The following is a 15998-nucleotide window of genomic DNA, read 5'->3' as shown; positions in this document are numbered from 1 at the left end:
CCAGGGCCGTGACAGCCGCCAATTCGGCGGTCTGCTGCTCTATCTCCGCCCACATTTCGCGGCAGAACACCTCGTGATTTGGCGGCTCCTCCTCTGGGCTGGAAGCTTCGCCACCAGTTGCGGTTCTGCTGGTTTCACTGTTGCCAGCGAGGAGTGGGAGGACAGTGTCTTAGTTGCCACGCTGCGGGAGGCACAACCGTCTCCTCTGGCCGCCACGCAGAGGTCCCGGGTAGATGGCCAAGCTGGTTTCCACAAACGGGTTGGTGTACTCGGACCTACCGGGCGAAGACGCTCAGGTGCTGGAAACGCGGGGAGGTGAAAAAAACTGGCCGGGATTGAAGATCGGGCGAAGAGATTCGTAATTGAAATAATCGGAGTCGTACTCAGTCAGCCGGTCATACAAATCAAGGTCCTCCTCATAGTCCGAAAAGTCAGAGTCCAGAAGAATATGCGGTGTCGGACGGGTCGTGGTCGGGACGTATTCGTAGCTCACCGGTGGCATATGACACGGAAGCGGAGGACGTCATGAAGCCTACCCAGATCGGACAGGCTTCGTCCTCCGGCAGTCGGTCTACCCTACCCTTTCCCGCTAGGTACTGTTTTGGCCAGATCGTCCTGTCACGACCCATCGGAACGAAGGTAGGACCCAAATGCAGGATTCATCAGATGCAAGGTGGTTCGGGGAAAAATGTAGTTGGGACATAAGTCGAAGAGAGCAGGTGACCGGGCAGGCAGAAGTCGATACACGGGAGATCAATCAAGGCAGGCAGAAGTGTCAAAGGAGTCAGGCTTACGGGGTCGGTCGAAGAACAGGCGAAGGTTGGTACACACGGGTTGTCGATCAGGGATACGAGAGTGCTGGAACGGGACATGAACCTCAACGATCTGGCCAAGCACCAGTCGTCATCGGGGTCCTATATCTTCTTCTTCTTTTCCTTTCGGCTTGTCCCGTTAGGGGTCGCCACAGCGTGTCATCTTTTGCCATCTTAGCCTATCTCCTGCATCTTCCTCTCCAACCCCAACTGCCCTCATGTCTTCCCTCACCACATCCATAAACCTTCTCTTTGGTCTTCCTCTCGCTCTTTTGCCTGGGAGCTCCATCCTCAGCATCCTTCTACCAATATACTCACTCTCTCGCCTCTGAACATGTCCAAACCATCGAAGTCTGTTCTCTCGAATCTTTTCTCCAAAACATCCAGCTTTGGCTGTCCCTCTAATGAGCTCATTTCTAATCCTATCCAACCTGGTGTAGGAATAATTGTGATCATAATTATCATACATTTGCTTCCAATAAAGAAATACTTTGCTCTGCCCTAGATAACATGGCAGCCTCCTAGCAGGAGATAGCAAGAACAAAAACATCTAATCAGCAGAACTGTTAGAACTGCTGCCTGTTAAAGAAACAATGACCACATATGTATTCAGCAATCTTCCACACATGCACACGCACATGAACAAACATTTACACCTTGTTTCAAACTGTTTTGCTTGTCGTCTCCTTTTTGTAACATCCATGTAAATAAGGGGCATCTCAAAACTAAATAGAGGTGCCGAGGAGACGATAATCAGAGAGTGCAATGGTGAATTGTACGAGAAAGTTCCTCTCCTCTCTCCTCGCGAGACTTGAACTGGTGTCTTCGCTTCCTTTTTTGTCCTGTTTAATGTATGTCTGATTGATGAAGCTGACACTTGGTCACTCCGAGCGAGAACCTCAACATCTTCATTTCTGCCACCTCCAGTTCTGCTTCCTGTTGTTTCTTCAGTGCCCCCGTCTCTAATCCATACATCATGGCCGGCCTCACCACTGTTTTGTAAACTTTGCCCTTCATCCTAGCAGAGACTCTTCTGTCACATAACACACCAGACACCTTTCGCCAGCAGTTCCAACCTGCTTGGATCCGTTTCTACACTTACTTACCACACTCGCCATTGCTCTGCATTGTTGACCCTAAATATTTGAAGTCGTCCACCCTCGCTATCACTTCTCCCTGTAGCCTCACTCTTCCCCCTCCACCCCTCTCATTCACGCACATATACTCTGTTTTACTTCGGCTAATCTTCATTCCTCTCCTTTCCAGTGCATGTCTCCATCTTTCTAATTGTTCCTCTGCATGCTCCCTGCTTTCACTGCATATCACAATATCATCTGCGAACATCATGGTCCAAGGGGATTCCAGTCTAACCTCATCTGTCAGCCCATCCATTACCACTGCAAACAGGAAGGGGCTCAGAGCTGATCCCTGATGCAGTCCCACCTCCACCTTTAATTCCTCTGTCACACCTAAGGCACACCTCACCATTGTTCTGCTGCCATCATACATGTCCTGTACTATTTTAAGATACTTCTCTGCCACACCAGACTTATGCATGCAGTACCACAGTTCCTCTCTTGGTACTCTGTCATAGGCTTTCTCTAGATCCACAAAGACACAATGTAACTCCTTCTGACCTTCTCTGTACTTTTCCAGTACCATCCTCAAGGCAAATAATGCATCTGTGGTACTCTTTCTAGGCATGAAACCATACTGTTGCTCACGGATACTTACTTCTGTCCTGAGTCTAGCCTCCACTACTCTTTCCCATAACTTCATTGTGTGGCTCATCGACTTTATTCCTCTATAGTTCCCACAGCTCTCAACATCCCCTTTGTTCTTAAAAAATGGGAACTAGAACACTTTTCCTCCATTCTTCAGGCATCTTTTCGCCCGCTAGTATTCTGTTGAATAAGTTGGTTAAAAACTCCACAGCCATCTCTCCAAATTGCTTCCATACCTCCACCAGTATGTCATCAGGACCAACTGCCTTTCCATTTTTCATCCTGTGTAGTGCCTTTCTGACTTCCCCCTTAGTAATCATTGCCACTTCCTGGTCCTTCACACTTACCTCTTCAACTCTTCCTTCTTTCTCATTTTCTTCATTCATCAACTTCTCAAAGTATTCTTTCCATCTATTTAGCACAATACTGGCACCAGTCAACACATTTCCATCTCTATCCTTAATCACCCTTACCTGCTGCACATCCTTCCCATCTCTATCCCCGTCTGGCCAACCTGTAGAGATCCATTTCTACTTCTTTCATGTCCAACCTGGTGTACATGTCTTCATATGCCTCTTGTTTAGCCTTTGCCACCTCTACCTTTGCCCTACGTCGCATCTCGATGTACTCCTTTCGCCTCTCCTCAGTCCTCTCTGTATCCCACTTCTTCTTCACTAATCTCTTTCCTTGTATGACTCCCTGTATTTTGGTTGTTCCACCACCAAGTCTCCTTCTCCTCTTTCCTACCAAAAGAGACACCAAGTACTCTCCTGCCTGTCTCTCTGATTACCTTGGCTGTCGTTGTCCAGTCTTCCGGGAGCTTCTGCTGTCCATCGAGAGCCTGTCTTACCTCTTTCCGAAAGGCCGCACAACATTCTTCCTTTCTCAGTTTCCACCACATGGTTCTCTGCTCTACCTTTGTCTTCTTAATCTTCCTACCCACCACCAGAGTCATCCTACACACTACCATCCTATGCCGTCGAGTTACACTCTCCCCTACCACTACTTTACAGTCAGTAATCTCCTTCAGATGACATCGTCTGCACAAAATATAATCCACCTGCGTGCTTCTACCTCCGCTCTTGTAGGTCACTATATGTTCCTCCCTCTTCTGGAAATAAGTGTTCACTACAGCCATCTCCATCCTTTTTGCAAAGTCCATCACCATCTGTCCCTCAAAGTTCCTTTCCTGGATGCCGTACTTACCCATCACTTCTTCATCGCCCCTGTTTCCTTTACCAATATGTCAATTTAATTCTGCACCAATCACAACTCTCTCGCTGTCTGGGATGCTCAGAACTACTTCATCTAGTTCCTTCCAGAATTTCTCTTTCAACTCTCGGTCACATCCTACCTGTGGGGCAAAGCCGCTGACCACATTATACATAGCACCCTCAATTTCAAATTTTAGTCTCATCACTCGATCTGATACTCTTTTCACCTCCAAGACATTCTTAGCCAGCTCTTCCTTTAAAATAACCCCTACTCCATTTCTCTTCCCATCTACTCCGTGGTAGAATAATTTAAACCCTGCTCCTAAACTTCTAGCCTTACTACCTTTCCACCTGCTCTCTTGGATGCACAGAATATCAACCTTTCTCCTAATCATCATGTCAACCAACTCCTGAGCTTTTCCTGTCATAATCCCAACATTCAAAGTCCCTACATTTGGTTGTAGGCTCTGTGCATTCCTCTTTTTCTTCTGACGATGGATCTGGTTTCCTCCTCTTCTTTGTCTTCGACCCACAGTAGCTGAATTCCCACCGACGCCCTGCAGGTTAGCAGTGCCGGGGGCGGGCGTTGTTAACCCGGGCCACGACCGATCCGGTATGGGATTCTTTAGATGAACGCTCATATTTGTTTGGCACAGTTTTTACGCCGGATGCCCTTCCTGATGCAACCCTCTGCATTTATCCAGGCTTGGGACCGGCCTACAGATTGCACTGGTTTGTGCCCCCATAGGGCTGCATTATTGGGGTCCTATATATACACGGGATAATCAGCCCGCATGAGGCGCAGGTGTGTGCCCCCTAATTAGCGCGAGCGTGCGGGCACCCGCACACCGCGGGCTGGAGAGGCAGGATCGTGACATAAAGTGCCACAGACAGCAAAATATACATTTTAAAATAGGTATTGTTATCAAAACTACATGTAATATTAATCACTTTGAGCATAATACGAGTCAGAAAAAGTGAGCTGGGAGTGTTTTATTAACGCACAAAGAAGCGAAAGTATGACTCGACATCCCAGTGGTATTTTCTGTGATGTCATTTGCAGATGTCACACTGGGGTAGTCGCCATAGAAAACACACTGTGCCAAATGCTATGGCAGATTTTCGGATTTTTCTGACACCCCTTCTGAGACTGTAACTCTTTTTGAGGAAGAGAACATCTCAGAAGCGAGTGAAGCGACCGCAGCCATTTCAACATATCGTTTCAAGCCATATTAGAGAATATGCGGATCACTTCTAACTCCCAACAGACTCCCCGACAGACAAACGAAGAGGACGAGGAACCCTATCAACTATTCAAAATGACTGGCCCATAATTGTTCAATTTCGTAACCCTTTTACAAGTCTTGTGTATGTCGCGTCGCCAGGAGGACCCATGCCTGGCCAATTAAGTACATCAGGGGTGCCCAGATACTGGTGGCCTGTGTGTGTGTGTGTGTGTGTGTGTGTGTGTGTGTGTGTGTGTGTGATGGGGGAGGGGGCTCCTTTCTCCTCCCCACACGTGGCCACCTGCCTCCCAGCCCGACCCACCTTCACGTCGGGGGAAATGGCGGCCCGCACCACTGCTAAAAGAGGCCATCGCTAACGGCAGCCGCCTCTAATGGCGGGCCGTGGGCATTGACACATTTAGCACCCCTGACGTATGTACTTTATTAAGTTATTCTGACATGGATCTTTTGTTATGTTCTGTCAGACGCGGATTTCATGAATGTTCCTATCAGGATGAGGGTCGCTGTCGACTGCCTTTTTTATCAATACTGCTGCTTTCGGACAAGTACACATGTACAGACGCCACACTGCCTTTTTGACATTTCTGGAATATTCGCTGGAAATAACATGGTGAGTATACCTTGTTTGGCTAGTTAGCCCGTGTTACACGCTAGTATCTGTCTTTGTACTTCTATTTTGTTATTGTTTTGTGTTGTATTGTATTGTGTGACCAAATTGTCTTAAACGCAATACAAATGCTTTGTTATATTTTACTGGCTTGACCAAGGGAATTTATTCTAAATTCACATGTAACATATGCTATAAACTGTCACCCCCCCTCCCCCCAACTATTATTTTTGTAATAGATTTATACACACCTACCTGTCATTTGGAACTCACAAAGCTCTTGTCCTTTGCACCTTTGCAATCCATTTTTAATGACGAATCAGTGGACAAAAATGATTATTTTTTTAATAGCTCTATACACACCTACCTGTCATTTGGAACTCACACAGCTCTTGTCCTTTGCACCTTTGCAATCCATTTTTCATGACGAATCAGGTCTTGTGGAAACGTGTGAAGAGTGAATCCATCCTGCCGAGTGTTCGAGCAAAATCCAGCAACACACGTCGGCAATGGAGGTGCTTCTCAATGTCCCTTGCCTCCCCCGGAACATGAGCAAAGTCAGAGGTATTAGTTGAAACTCCTTCTGGCAGTTGATTCAGCCCAGCAAACCCACATGATACATTTGGGCCTGCCACGTCGCCTCAGCATCTTCCCCAATCATCAGAATCAACTCACCACTAGGTGGTGATCAGTTGACAGCTCTGTCCCTCTCTTCACGTGAGTTTCCAAGAATGTAGTCAAAAGTCCGATGACACAACCAGAACACCATTATGCTTGAACATGGTGTTTGTTGTGGACAATCCGTAATGAGCACAGAACTCTAATAATAGAATGCATCCCGGGTTCTGAACGGGAGGAGGGGCTGGGGGCCGTTCTTCCCAATCACACCCTTCCAGGTCTCACATTAAAGTCCCCATGTAGAACAATGTACTCCACAATAGGAGCACTCTCCAGCTACCCCTCTCAGTTTGTATTTTTTCACATTTGTCACATCTTTACTTTTGGGGTTAATGAATGTCTTTAAGTATAGCAACAACATGAAAACTTGTGAATTAATCCCCTCTCTGACCTTTTTCATTGGATCTCATGAGATGGCATATCTAATGTTTCTTCGCAGGGAGGTTACACAATCCTGACTCTTCCAGCAAACCTGGCAGTCTTTCCCACAATCGCCACCAAAATATGACATCACAAGCTTCCACTTGTAATCAGTTTCGATAGTGGGTGGTGTCTACGTTTCTGTATGTCTCCTTGACTACAGTATATCTGTGTCTGTGTCCATGCATGTTCAGGTACACAACATGTTGCTGCTTGGTATTTGTAGTTTTGTAGTATTTGTATTTGTAGTTTTTTAAAGTGCAAAAACAAAAGTCAAGCTAAATCATGAGCGTCATGAGACTCAAATAGTTTCTGCTGGTTTGTTGTCATCACAAGAGCGTATTGAAGAGAAAACGTGTGACGTTTTTGGTATTAAAGTGCGTAATCTTTGTCAGGAGCCGAGGGCATTTTTTCCCCCTTGTGTGTCAAAAGAAGAAAAAGAAGAAGAAGAATCGTAGAAGGCAAGTCCAGTCTGGTCTGTAGGTACGACGCTGGCGTGGCCCCACCCTGTACCTCAAATTCCTCTTCAAATACTCCATCTTGTCCCAGCATCTCGACACACTCTTTGCAGGACGCCAACCAACAAGAAGAAATCCAAGAACTATTTTTTTCTATTTCACATTTACAAACTAGGTAAGTCCTTATCTTTGCCCACATTTTGAGTATGAATCTTATTTTTAAGAGGATCTTTTAGTGTCATTATTTCTGTGGACAAACTGTGTTGATTTGTATGATAAAAAGCTGTAAATTTAAAAAGTACTGTAGATCAAGAATGTTTTGCTTTTTAAGAAAATTGTTCGTTACCCAGGCAGGAGTCATTTTTGTCCCAAGATTAATTTGTGTACTTGGGCTTCAAGTGTTTGTCACATGGATGTCTGTGTTGAAAAAAAAGGACCAATTAAATAAAAATAAAGATGAAAAAGTTAAAAAAAAAGGAAACAATAAAATACAAATAGGGGGAAAGAGGCTAAACTCCATGAAAAATGGTAAGAATTTAAAATTCACATAAAATTAAAAAGCTAATTTTGAAAAATACAATATAAACACCCCCCCCCCAAAAAAAAATGGGTGGAAAGTCAACACTTCCAATCTTAAAAACTCGAAAAAAAAACAGGAAAATGTAAAAAAAATATTGGAAAAAGTAACTGAAACAATACATATATTAGATTTTGAAAAAGATTTAACAATAGAAACTAAAAACATATATTCCTCTATTTTCTGAGCCGCTTATCCTCACAAGGGTCACGGGAGTGCTGGAGCCAAATCCCAGCTATCTTCAGGCAGGAGGCGGGGTACACCCTGAACTGTCTGCCAGCCAATTGCAGGGCACATGGAGACAAATAAAGCCAGACTCACAATCAGACCTTGGGGCAATTTAGAGTTTCCAATGAATGCATGTTTTTGGGATGTGCGAGGAAACCGGAATGCCTGGAGAAAACCCACGCAGGCATGGGGATAATATGTAAACGCCCCACAGGCGGGGCCAAGATTTAACCCGCGTCCTCAGAACTGTGAGGCCAACGCTCTATAGCTGCGACACAGTGCCACCAAACTAAAAAGAAAAACATTGAAAAAAATGTCTCTGTGTAGATAGTGGAGCACAAAGAAAAAAACACCAAAAAATGCTCTCTACAGAACATCTTTTATCATCACATTTCCACGATGACTCCAAAATGACATTAGCAGTGATAACCGTATCAGGAATGTGTCTTTCAACATGCTTTTCCCTACTAGGAAGAGCTTCTGTCTTGTTGTTCTTTGAATTTTCAGTGCTTGGGAGCGGTTGTGTGGATTTTCTGGGAGGAGAAGCAGCTGCCAACGGGCCTGTCCAGACATGACCTTATTTTAAAATGTAGCCCCAAGTTACATTATTCTGTGTGTGAGATTGTGTGTGAGTGTGGCACCACCCTTGAATTCCATCTTTATCCAGGGGACATTTTTAAGCAAACTATGAGAGTAACAATTCGACTCAATATTTCCATGTGTCTCATAAAAACTGATCAACAAAGTTCTCTTCCTTTTGACGCCATTACTGTACTATTGTTTTAGTCTTACATTGCACACTTAAAACACATCAAAATACTTAACCAATTGTGATCATTTCAACAGCTCACCTCTCCCTTCTCATCCAGAGGTCTTTTCCATCTTCCTAATGCGCATGTGCAAAGTTGATCAGGAAGAGTGTCACAATTAGTAAGTTGCTGGTGAAAGGTGAAAATAATGCAGACAACAAACTGTTTTTATCCAAATTAAGAAAGGTTTCAACGTTTACTACGTACATTCACATGTACGTTAATATTGTCCACTGGAATCCAACTGATAATTCGTCAAGTACATTTTTCACCAGGAAGGCGTGGGAGCGGGTCTCACTCAGCATGTTTGTGAAATTTTGGTTTGTAATCTTTTGTAATGATGAACCATTACCTCTAGATGGCAGCATTGTGTCAGTTTGGAGTAGGAATCGCCATAGCTTTTGAGTCGAAGATCAAGATGAGGTGGTTAATCTCAACTTGTCAATTATGTTGGAGAGAAATGCCATGTTGACATGTTGGAAATCAGAAATTTAGGCACCTCACACATCACCTCACACCTCACCATATATTCAAATGTATGGTACAAACTATGTATGTGTTGCGGTACTCAGTAGAAAGTATGTGTTATCATTTTGAGAAAGGATTATACAGTTCATGGAGGGAATGGTGAGCAACAAGTAAAAAAAGTCACTAACATTCCCCTCCAGCCATACACCGTGTCTTGTTGTGTATCTGTAAATTAATCATTATTTTGAGTCAAAAAGTCTTTTCGCAAAGTACATTCATTTCACCCGAAAAATGCTTTTCATGACTTTTTGGTCTGAATAGAGAGGCGTAAAAAGACTTTCATTTGGTAGGTTCAGTGCTGATATGGTCACAGAATGCAATATTTTGGAACTCTTTAAAGGGCTACTGTCATGAAATGGATGATTTTTAGTATGTCATTAATGAAAAAACGTCGGCCAATGTGGGCCCATGCGCTTTTTCACCACAAAACATGATTTTGACGTATACAGCTTTTTGTAACTCCCGCCATGAAAATCCTCTCGAGGGATTTGTTTTCGAAAAGAAGCAGAAAGTGACGTAAAGGACAGCGGCGCCCCCAAGTGGTCTCGTTTGTTTCCATTAGTTTTATGTCCGGGAAGGTAGCTCGTTGTTCCTTCGTGTTAGCCAAAATGCCGGCTCATTGCATAGCTGGACATTGCTTGAACACTCGGGAGAATGGATTTACCCTTCATAAGTTTGCAAGAGACCCGTTTCGTTGTGAAAAATGGATTGCACGGGTGCAGAGGACGAGAGCTTTGTGGGTTCCAAATAACAGGTAGGTGTGTATACAGCTACTAAAAAAAATAATAGTTTGGGGCGGACCACGTAATCGGTCTCTCATAACATAACAAAAGATCCGCGTACGGAATATGTCGATGTGCGCGTCGGACGGTGTCATGCTGCTGCGTGGACGGTGGCGAACCTGAAGAACCCAGCTGAGAATGCGTCACTCAGCCATGCGCGCACAGTAAAGCTCGACGGTGTTCGTCGCGTACTGCAGCGCCTATCCCCTAAAAGCAGCATGGCTCGGCTCCATCATATGCCACCACGGCGCCAAAAATCAGCCACACCAGGTGAGGCGCCGCGTTCGGCGATCACGTCTTCTGCGAAGGCTGCGCGTCGGGCTTTGCGGACGTGGATGGCTCTGAAGAACCCAGCCAAGAATGCCTCACTCAGCCGCATGCGTGCAGTAAAGCGCCCCGGCTCGAATGTGTTGTTCATCGCGAACTACGGTGTCTATGAACAACCCCACAAAGCAGCACCGCTCGGCTCCGTCATAAGCCACACCAGCCGGCTGCGATGAGCTGTAATGGCTCATCTCCAACTCGGAAGTGGATCGGACGGGGATGCGGTTTGGCCGTGCTCGCATATCATCTGAATATGGCTTGAAACAATAGTGTAATATGGCCCCGGTAACTTTACTCGGTTGTGTGGTTGTCCTTTTCGAAAAGAGCTTCCGTGTCAGAAAGGGGGCATTTGTCTCCCATTGTTAGGATGCACCGCGTGTTTTCATTGGCGAATGTCCGGGTGACGTCACAGACGGAGGATGCAGCCAATATGGCGACCACTTGGCTATCATAGAATGACACTTCTGCAACTTTGCGCATGGATGACGCACTCTCCGCTCACATTTAATTTTTCGTATAGGCATTGAAATGAATAATTTTATATGTATTTTTCCTTACAATATCTATTTTAGAATATTTATAGGGATGACACTTGGGCTTTAACAATCAGTCAAAATTTTTATAAGTTGACCGGCAATATGAGAAAAGTCTGAAATGGGGAAAGTCTGAAAATGTCTGGCAGTAAATTAGTTAATTTTTTATCTACTGTAGTCAAAGCATTGAACTAATTCACTTGCAATTTTCTGAAATTTACATTTTTTAGTTGATAAACATTAATATTCAAAGTCTTTGCAATAAATGTGGAAGGCCTTATAACTAAATATTGTGTGCGTGTGTGTGTGTGTGTGTGTTTGACTTCCTGCTCGCTGACCTGTAACCTCATTTTGTCAGAATGGGATCAGTGGGCGTTCAGATGGTGTGTGTGGCCCTGGGGGTCCTTGGGCTGATCGGGGCCATTGTGTGCTGTGCAGTTCCCCGCTGGAAGGTTTCCTCCTTCACAGGCTCCAATATCGTGACAGCCCAGGTAAGCACTTCTCTCCTTCACAGGATGTAGTTTGAAGTTGAAAAGTGTCAAATATTATGGCGTAATAGAATTTAAGTAACAATTTGAAAAGCAAAGGAAATGCCTTTACATGACACATTTCATACACAAGGTAACGCAATGCACTCTGCACGATTAAAAGCATGAAAAACAGCTTACAAATATTTCAAACAAAGAGAAAAATAAATACACAATTAAAACAGCAGTCGCTTATCAACTGCAGAATCAACCCAAAAAAAGAGTGTTAGTCATGTTCTATGACTGTCCCATCTCTAGAAAAGTGAGCACTAATGCTACATGGACTATACATGTAATAATCACTTTTACTCATACTTTAATATACATAGAATAAACAAACAACCAGTAACATTTGAATTAATCAGTAAAAATGTATATTTAATTTTATAATGTCTTTTTAAAGGTATTTTAATCCATCATAAATGATGTTAGAAGTTTTCATTCAACTATATATATATGTATATATATATACAAATAAATGTGCTTTGCTAAAAGAGTTTTGGATCAGAATGATTGTTTTGGTATCAGTGAGTAACTGGAAATCATCTAAAGTTCCTTTTGGAATTCATTCACCAAGTAAAGCTATTTATATTATATAGTGACCAAAAATTACATAAATTTGACTTCTTTTATGATTTCAGCCAATGCTGTTTCAATTAAAATGAATAACTTATTATCAGAAAATTGAGGCAGTGACTCCGTTAATCCTAAGAATTTACCTTATTTTAGATTTTAGTCACCAATAAAGATCTTTCAATCAAAATGATTGTTGTGATATCAGACAGTGATCCTAAAATAACTAAAGTTAACCTTCCATTTACTATGACCCTAGCTGGAATAAGTGCTGTTGAAAATGATGGATGGATGATGGCTGTATCGATGGACCTTCTTTTAAAGATATGCGATATGTTTTCTCAGCCTTTGTATCAGTTTTAAGTACAAATAACGAAAACGCAAATGAATGAAGATCCTTTTTGTGTGCATTTAGAGCCATCAAGAAGGCCTATGGAAGTCATGCGCCGTTCAGAGTACAGGTCAGCAGCAGTGCAAGAACTACGACTCACTGCTGGTCCTGGCCTCGGACCTCCAGGCGGCCCGTGCCATGACCATTATCAGCTGCATGTTGGCAGGCCTGAGCCTCCTGATCCTGTTTTGCGGGGCTGATTTCACCACTTGTGTCGAGAATGAAGACGCCAAACCTAAGATCAGCCTGGTGGCTGGGGTGGGCTTACTCCTGGCCGGCCTGATTCTAATCATACCTGTTAGCTGGTCAGCCCACACAGTGGTCCGGAACTTCAACAACCCCCTGGTGCCCGCCTCGCAGAAGCGCGAGTTGGGAGCGTGCATCTTCGTAGGCTGGGGGGCCGGGGTTCTGCTTCTTCTGGGCGGGGGGCTCCTGTGCTGCTTCAGTAGGCCCAAGTCGGGAGGGTCTGGAGGGACGGCCAAGTATTACAGTAACAGTGCGTCTGCACCCAGCAAGAACTACGTGTGAACCAGGACGGATCAGCAAGATTCAGCCAGAGCTGCGTTTGCCACATTAGCTTAGCTCATGAGCATCTCTGTAAATAATCAACACTGACATTCTTTTTCTAGGATTATAACATTTTTCTTCTTGTGGTGGGGGGAGCAAATGTACATTTAGCATTAGGTGGCTTTCGTTCTGTGGCAATCAAATCAACTTCAAAAGGAAAAAAAAAATCCCAGCATGTTAGTATTTGATGGCTTTTCATTGGAAATAGCAGTAGAGACTGGCTGAGATCCTTGGTGATCTTATCACTTTCTGCTCTCAGGTTGCTATCTTGCCGTTTCAGTTTGCATAGCAACTGCTGGCATGTTTCCATTTCCACAATTCTGATTGCTTTTTTCACAAACTAATTAAACCTTTAAGTAAACTGCTAGCATGTGAACATTTGATCTTTTGGGGGGAATAGTACGAGACTCACAGGGCAAGATATGTTACTAAGGCCCAGTATACACACAGAGATAATCAAGCATTTTTTTTTCACCAATTTTTCTCCTTCTCAACCAAAGACAACAAACAATATTTTATATCTTATAGGATTATCCTATTAGACTATCATGTGTTCTAAAGTGTGTTAATAGTGATTTAGTCATCCGTCTTAGTGTTTTCTGAACTCAGGTTTGCTATCTTGCCGTTTTAGTTAGCAGAAGCATAGCAACTGCTCACATGTTTCCATTTTGCAAATTCTCATTGTGTTTTGTGGGAAGCTAATTAAACAAATTGAACAACATAAACGGCTAGCACAGTAGCATTTGATCACTTTTCATTAGAAATTGTACCAGACTACAGCACAAGATCCTTATGTTTTATACCTGCCGGATGAGAAAGATCCCTTCGCCTCACAATCTTTGCTTGATATTGATCGAGTGTAACATTTGGGCACAGTGAAAGTGCATGCGCATCATCAACGCTGTAACCTTGGTAAGGAGCGGGGCTTCCCCTCCGCGAGGCGCCGACAATATTACATCTTGGAAGAGTTCAGGTCGTCCAAGCTTCGAACGTTCGGGTAAAGGAGGCGAATTTGTGCATGTCGTGTCATTGTCACTGCCCCACACGGATTCGCATCCATACACGGGAACTGCATTGCCTTTTCTATGTAATCACGCCGCATGAAAAGCCCAAAACACAACTGGTGGGAACTTAGTATGAGAGACCAACCCAAGTGTTTTCTGTACATAGGTTGATATCGTACCATTTTAATTAGCAAAGGGACTGTTAGCATTTTATCATTTTCGTCATTAAAATTAGTACCACTGACAGGGCAACATGTAAGGTTCGTAGCGCTTGTTGTAATCAGGTCAGCTCATCTATATCAAATTTGACCAATTTATCAATTCTTATTTGATATAGTTGCGATTGGGTGCCAACCAGTTCCAGGTGTACTGTGGTTTCTGCCCGATGACTGCTGGGATAGCCTCCAGCACTCCTTGTGAGGATAAGTGGCACAGAAAATGGATGGGCATATTATACCCAGTTTCTGTACTAGCGTTACACTATCTTGCCATTGGTCAGCCTAGTATTCTGAATTTGAAGTTGATCAATTCTCATGAGAATTTTGATGCACAACAGGGTGAGACATTAAATTCGTATTGAATGAGTTACCATGCTAACTATTAACATGTTAGCATTTCAGTCATTCCGAATATTATCCAATTACAGGGCAACCTAAAATCCATTTGATCTTTTTCTGGAATCAGTTTTCCATCTTGCTGTATGTTAGTTTGCAAACCACTGGCATGTTCGCATTTCACCTATTCCAAATAGCACGTAACTACTGTAGATGGCAAATAGTAAAATCCCTTGCGATCGGCCTTAGTGCACTGCACTTGGGTTGCTGTCTGGCAATATGTTGGCATAACAACTCCGAACATGTTGACAATTGATCAGTTCTCGTGCGAATTTACTACAGGGTAAAATGTAAAATCCTCCGTATACCAACCTTTAGCATCTTAGCATTTCAGCCATTCAAAAAAGGATTCTTAAAGTAAGTAAAAGACAAGACTAACATAAAATAGAGATCTGCCTTGGTGCTTTCTATACTCACGTTACTATCCTGTTATCTAGTGGAATTTGAGCCATTTAAAGTAGTCCCAAACTAAAGGGTACAATGTAAAATTGATTAACCATAGCGTTTTCTATTCTGAGGTTGCTACTTTGTTATTTATTAGCATACCAACTGCAAGGGTGTTAGCATTTAATCTATTCTCATAAAAACACAGCGGACCGGCGTTGTTCCCGAGGGACAGAGACATGGTCGGTCAGCGAAAAGTTAAACTCCATTGATAATTGACAGACATTATAATTGCATTTTAAACCTCCTCAAATCTTGAATACGTGGAGATAAACCACCAGTAAGTTATTTTGGGATTGGTTCTTCCCTCAACAAGGAAATAAATTCCATCCATCCATCGATTCATCCATCCATTTTCCAAGCCGCTCATCCTTACAAGGGTTGCAGGAGTGCTGGAGCCTATCTCAACTAACTTTGGGCAAAAGGCGGGACCACACCCTGAACTGGTCGTCAGTGCACCAAAGTCAGGTGTGTGTACCACTACACCATCAGTGATCTTAAAGAAAAACTTTTAAAGATTAAAAATTTCAACATAATTTGAAAAAAAATTAAAAATACCCACGAGTAGGAGAATCCATAGGTAACTAACCACATCTATGCGGGGGCCGAATTTATTACATAACTACAATGGATTATGTAAAATGCAACATGTCTTAGTGCTTTCTTTACTTGTGTTGCTATGATACCATTTGCTCATTTCTCATTAGAAACAATATTCAACTGAATGGCAAGATGGCAAATCCGCCTCAGCGGTTTCTGTACTTTGTTGCTATGAAATTATATCTTGGTTTATTAACATTTTAGATCAAATGTTGTTCAACTTGAGTAGAAAGCAATATTTGTTTACATAATCACAAATGGAAACAATGTTTTTAAAAACGGTTATTCTTTATATGCATTTACCTTTTTAGAAACAAAAACAAAAATAATACAAATG

General features: G+C 43.2%; 1 protein-coding gene across 2 annotated transcripts; it reads left to right on the top strand.

Annotated features, from left to right (window-relative positions):
• Nucleotides 1-398: 398 nt before the first annotated feature.
• On the top strand, nt 399-13396 carry cldni (claudin i). 2 transcript variants are annotated; one of them, XM_061846119.1, is made up of 7 exons: nt 5296-5408; nt 5490-5607; nt 6722-6896; nt 7098-7185; nt 7274-7335; nt 11300-11432; nt 12457-13396. In XM_061846119.1, exons 6-7 carry the CDS (start codon nt 11301-11303, stop codon nt 12958-12960), a joined length of 636 nt encoding a protein of 211 aa, XP_061702103.1. In that variant the 5' UTR covers nt 5296-5408; nt 5490-5607; nt 6722-6896; nt 7098-7185; nt 7274-7335; nt 11300; the 3' UTR covers nt 12961-13396. The 2 variants fall into 2 exon arrangements, with proteins under 2 accessions (XP_061702105.1, XP_061702103.1); XM_061846121.1 differs by lacking the exons at nt 5296-5408; nt 6722-6896; nt 7098-7185; nt 7274-7335 and adding an exon at nt 399-639 and having other exon boundaries at nt 5462-5607.
• The last annotated feature ends 2602 nt before the right edge of the window (nt 13397-15998 follow it).

Source organism: Syngnathoides biaculeatus, chromosome 16 (assembly GCF_019802595.1).
Source record: "Syngnathoides biaculeatus isolate LvHL_M chromosome 16, ASM1980259v1, whole genome shotgun sequence".
Taxonomy (NCBI): Eukaryota; Metazoa; Chordata; class Actinopteri; order Syngnathiformes; family Syngnathidae; genus Syngnathoides; species Syngnathoides biaculeatus.
Note: the sequence above shows the minus strand (reverse complement) of the source record. Positions and strands in the feature narration are given on the sequence as shown.

Excerpts from the sequence above, each read along its gene's own strand:
- cldni (XM_061846121.1), top strand. The coding sequence starts at position 11,301 with ATGGGATCAGTGGGCGTTCAGATGGTGTGTGTGGCCCTGGGGGTCCTT. Across the intron at positions 11,433-12,456 it reads CCAATATCGTGACAGCCCAG|AGCCATCAAGAAGGCCTATG; the intron begins GTAAGCACTTCT and ends GTGTGCATTTAG.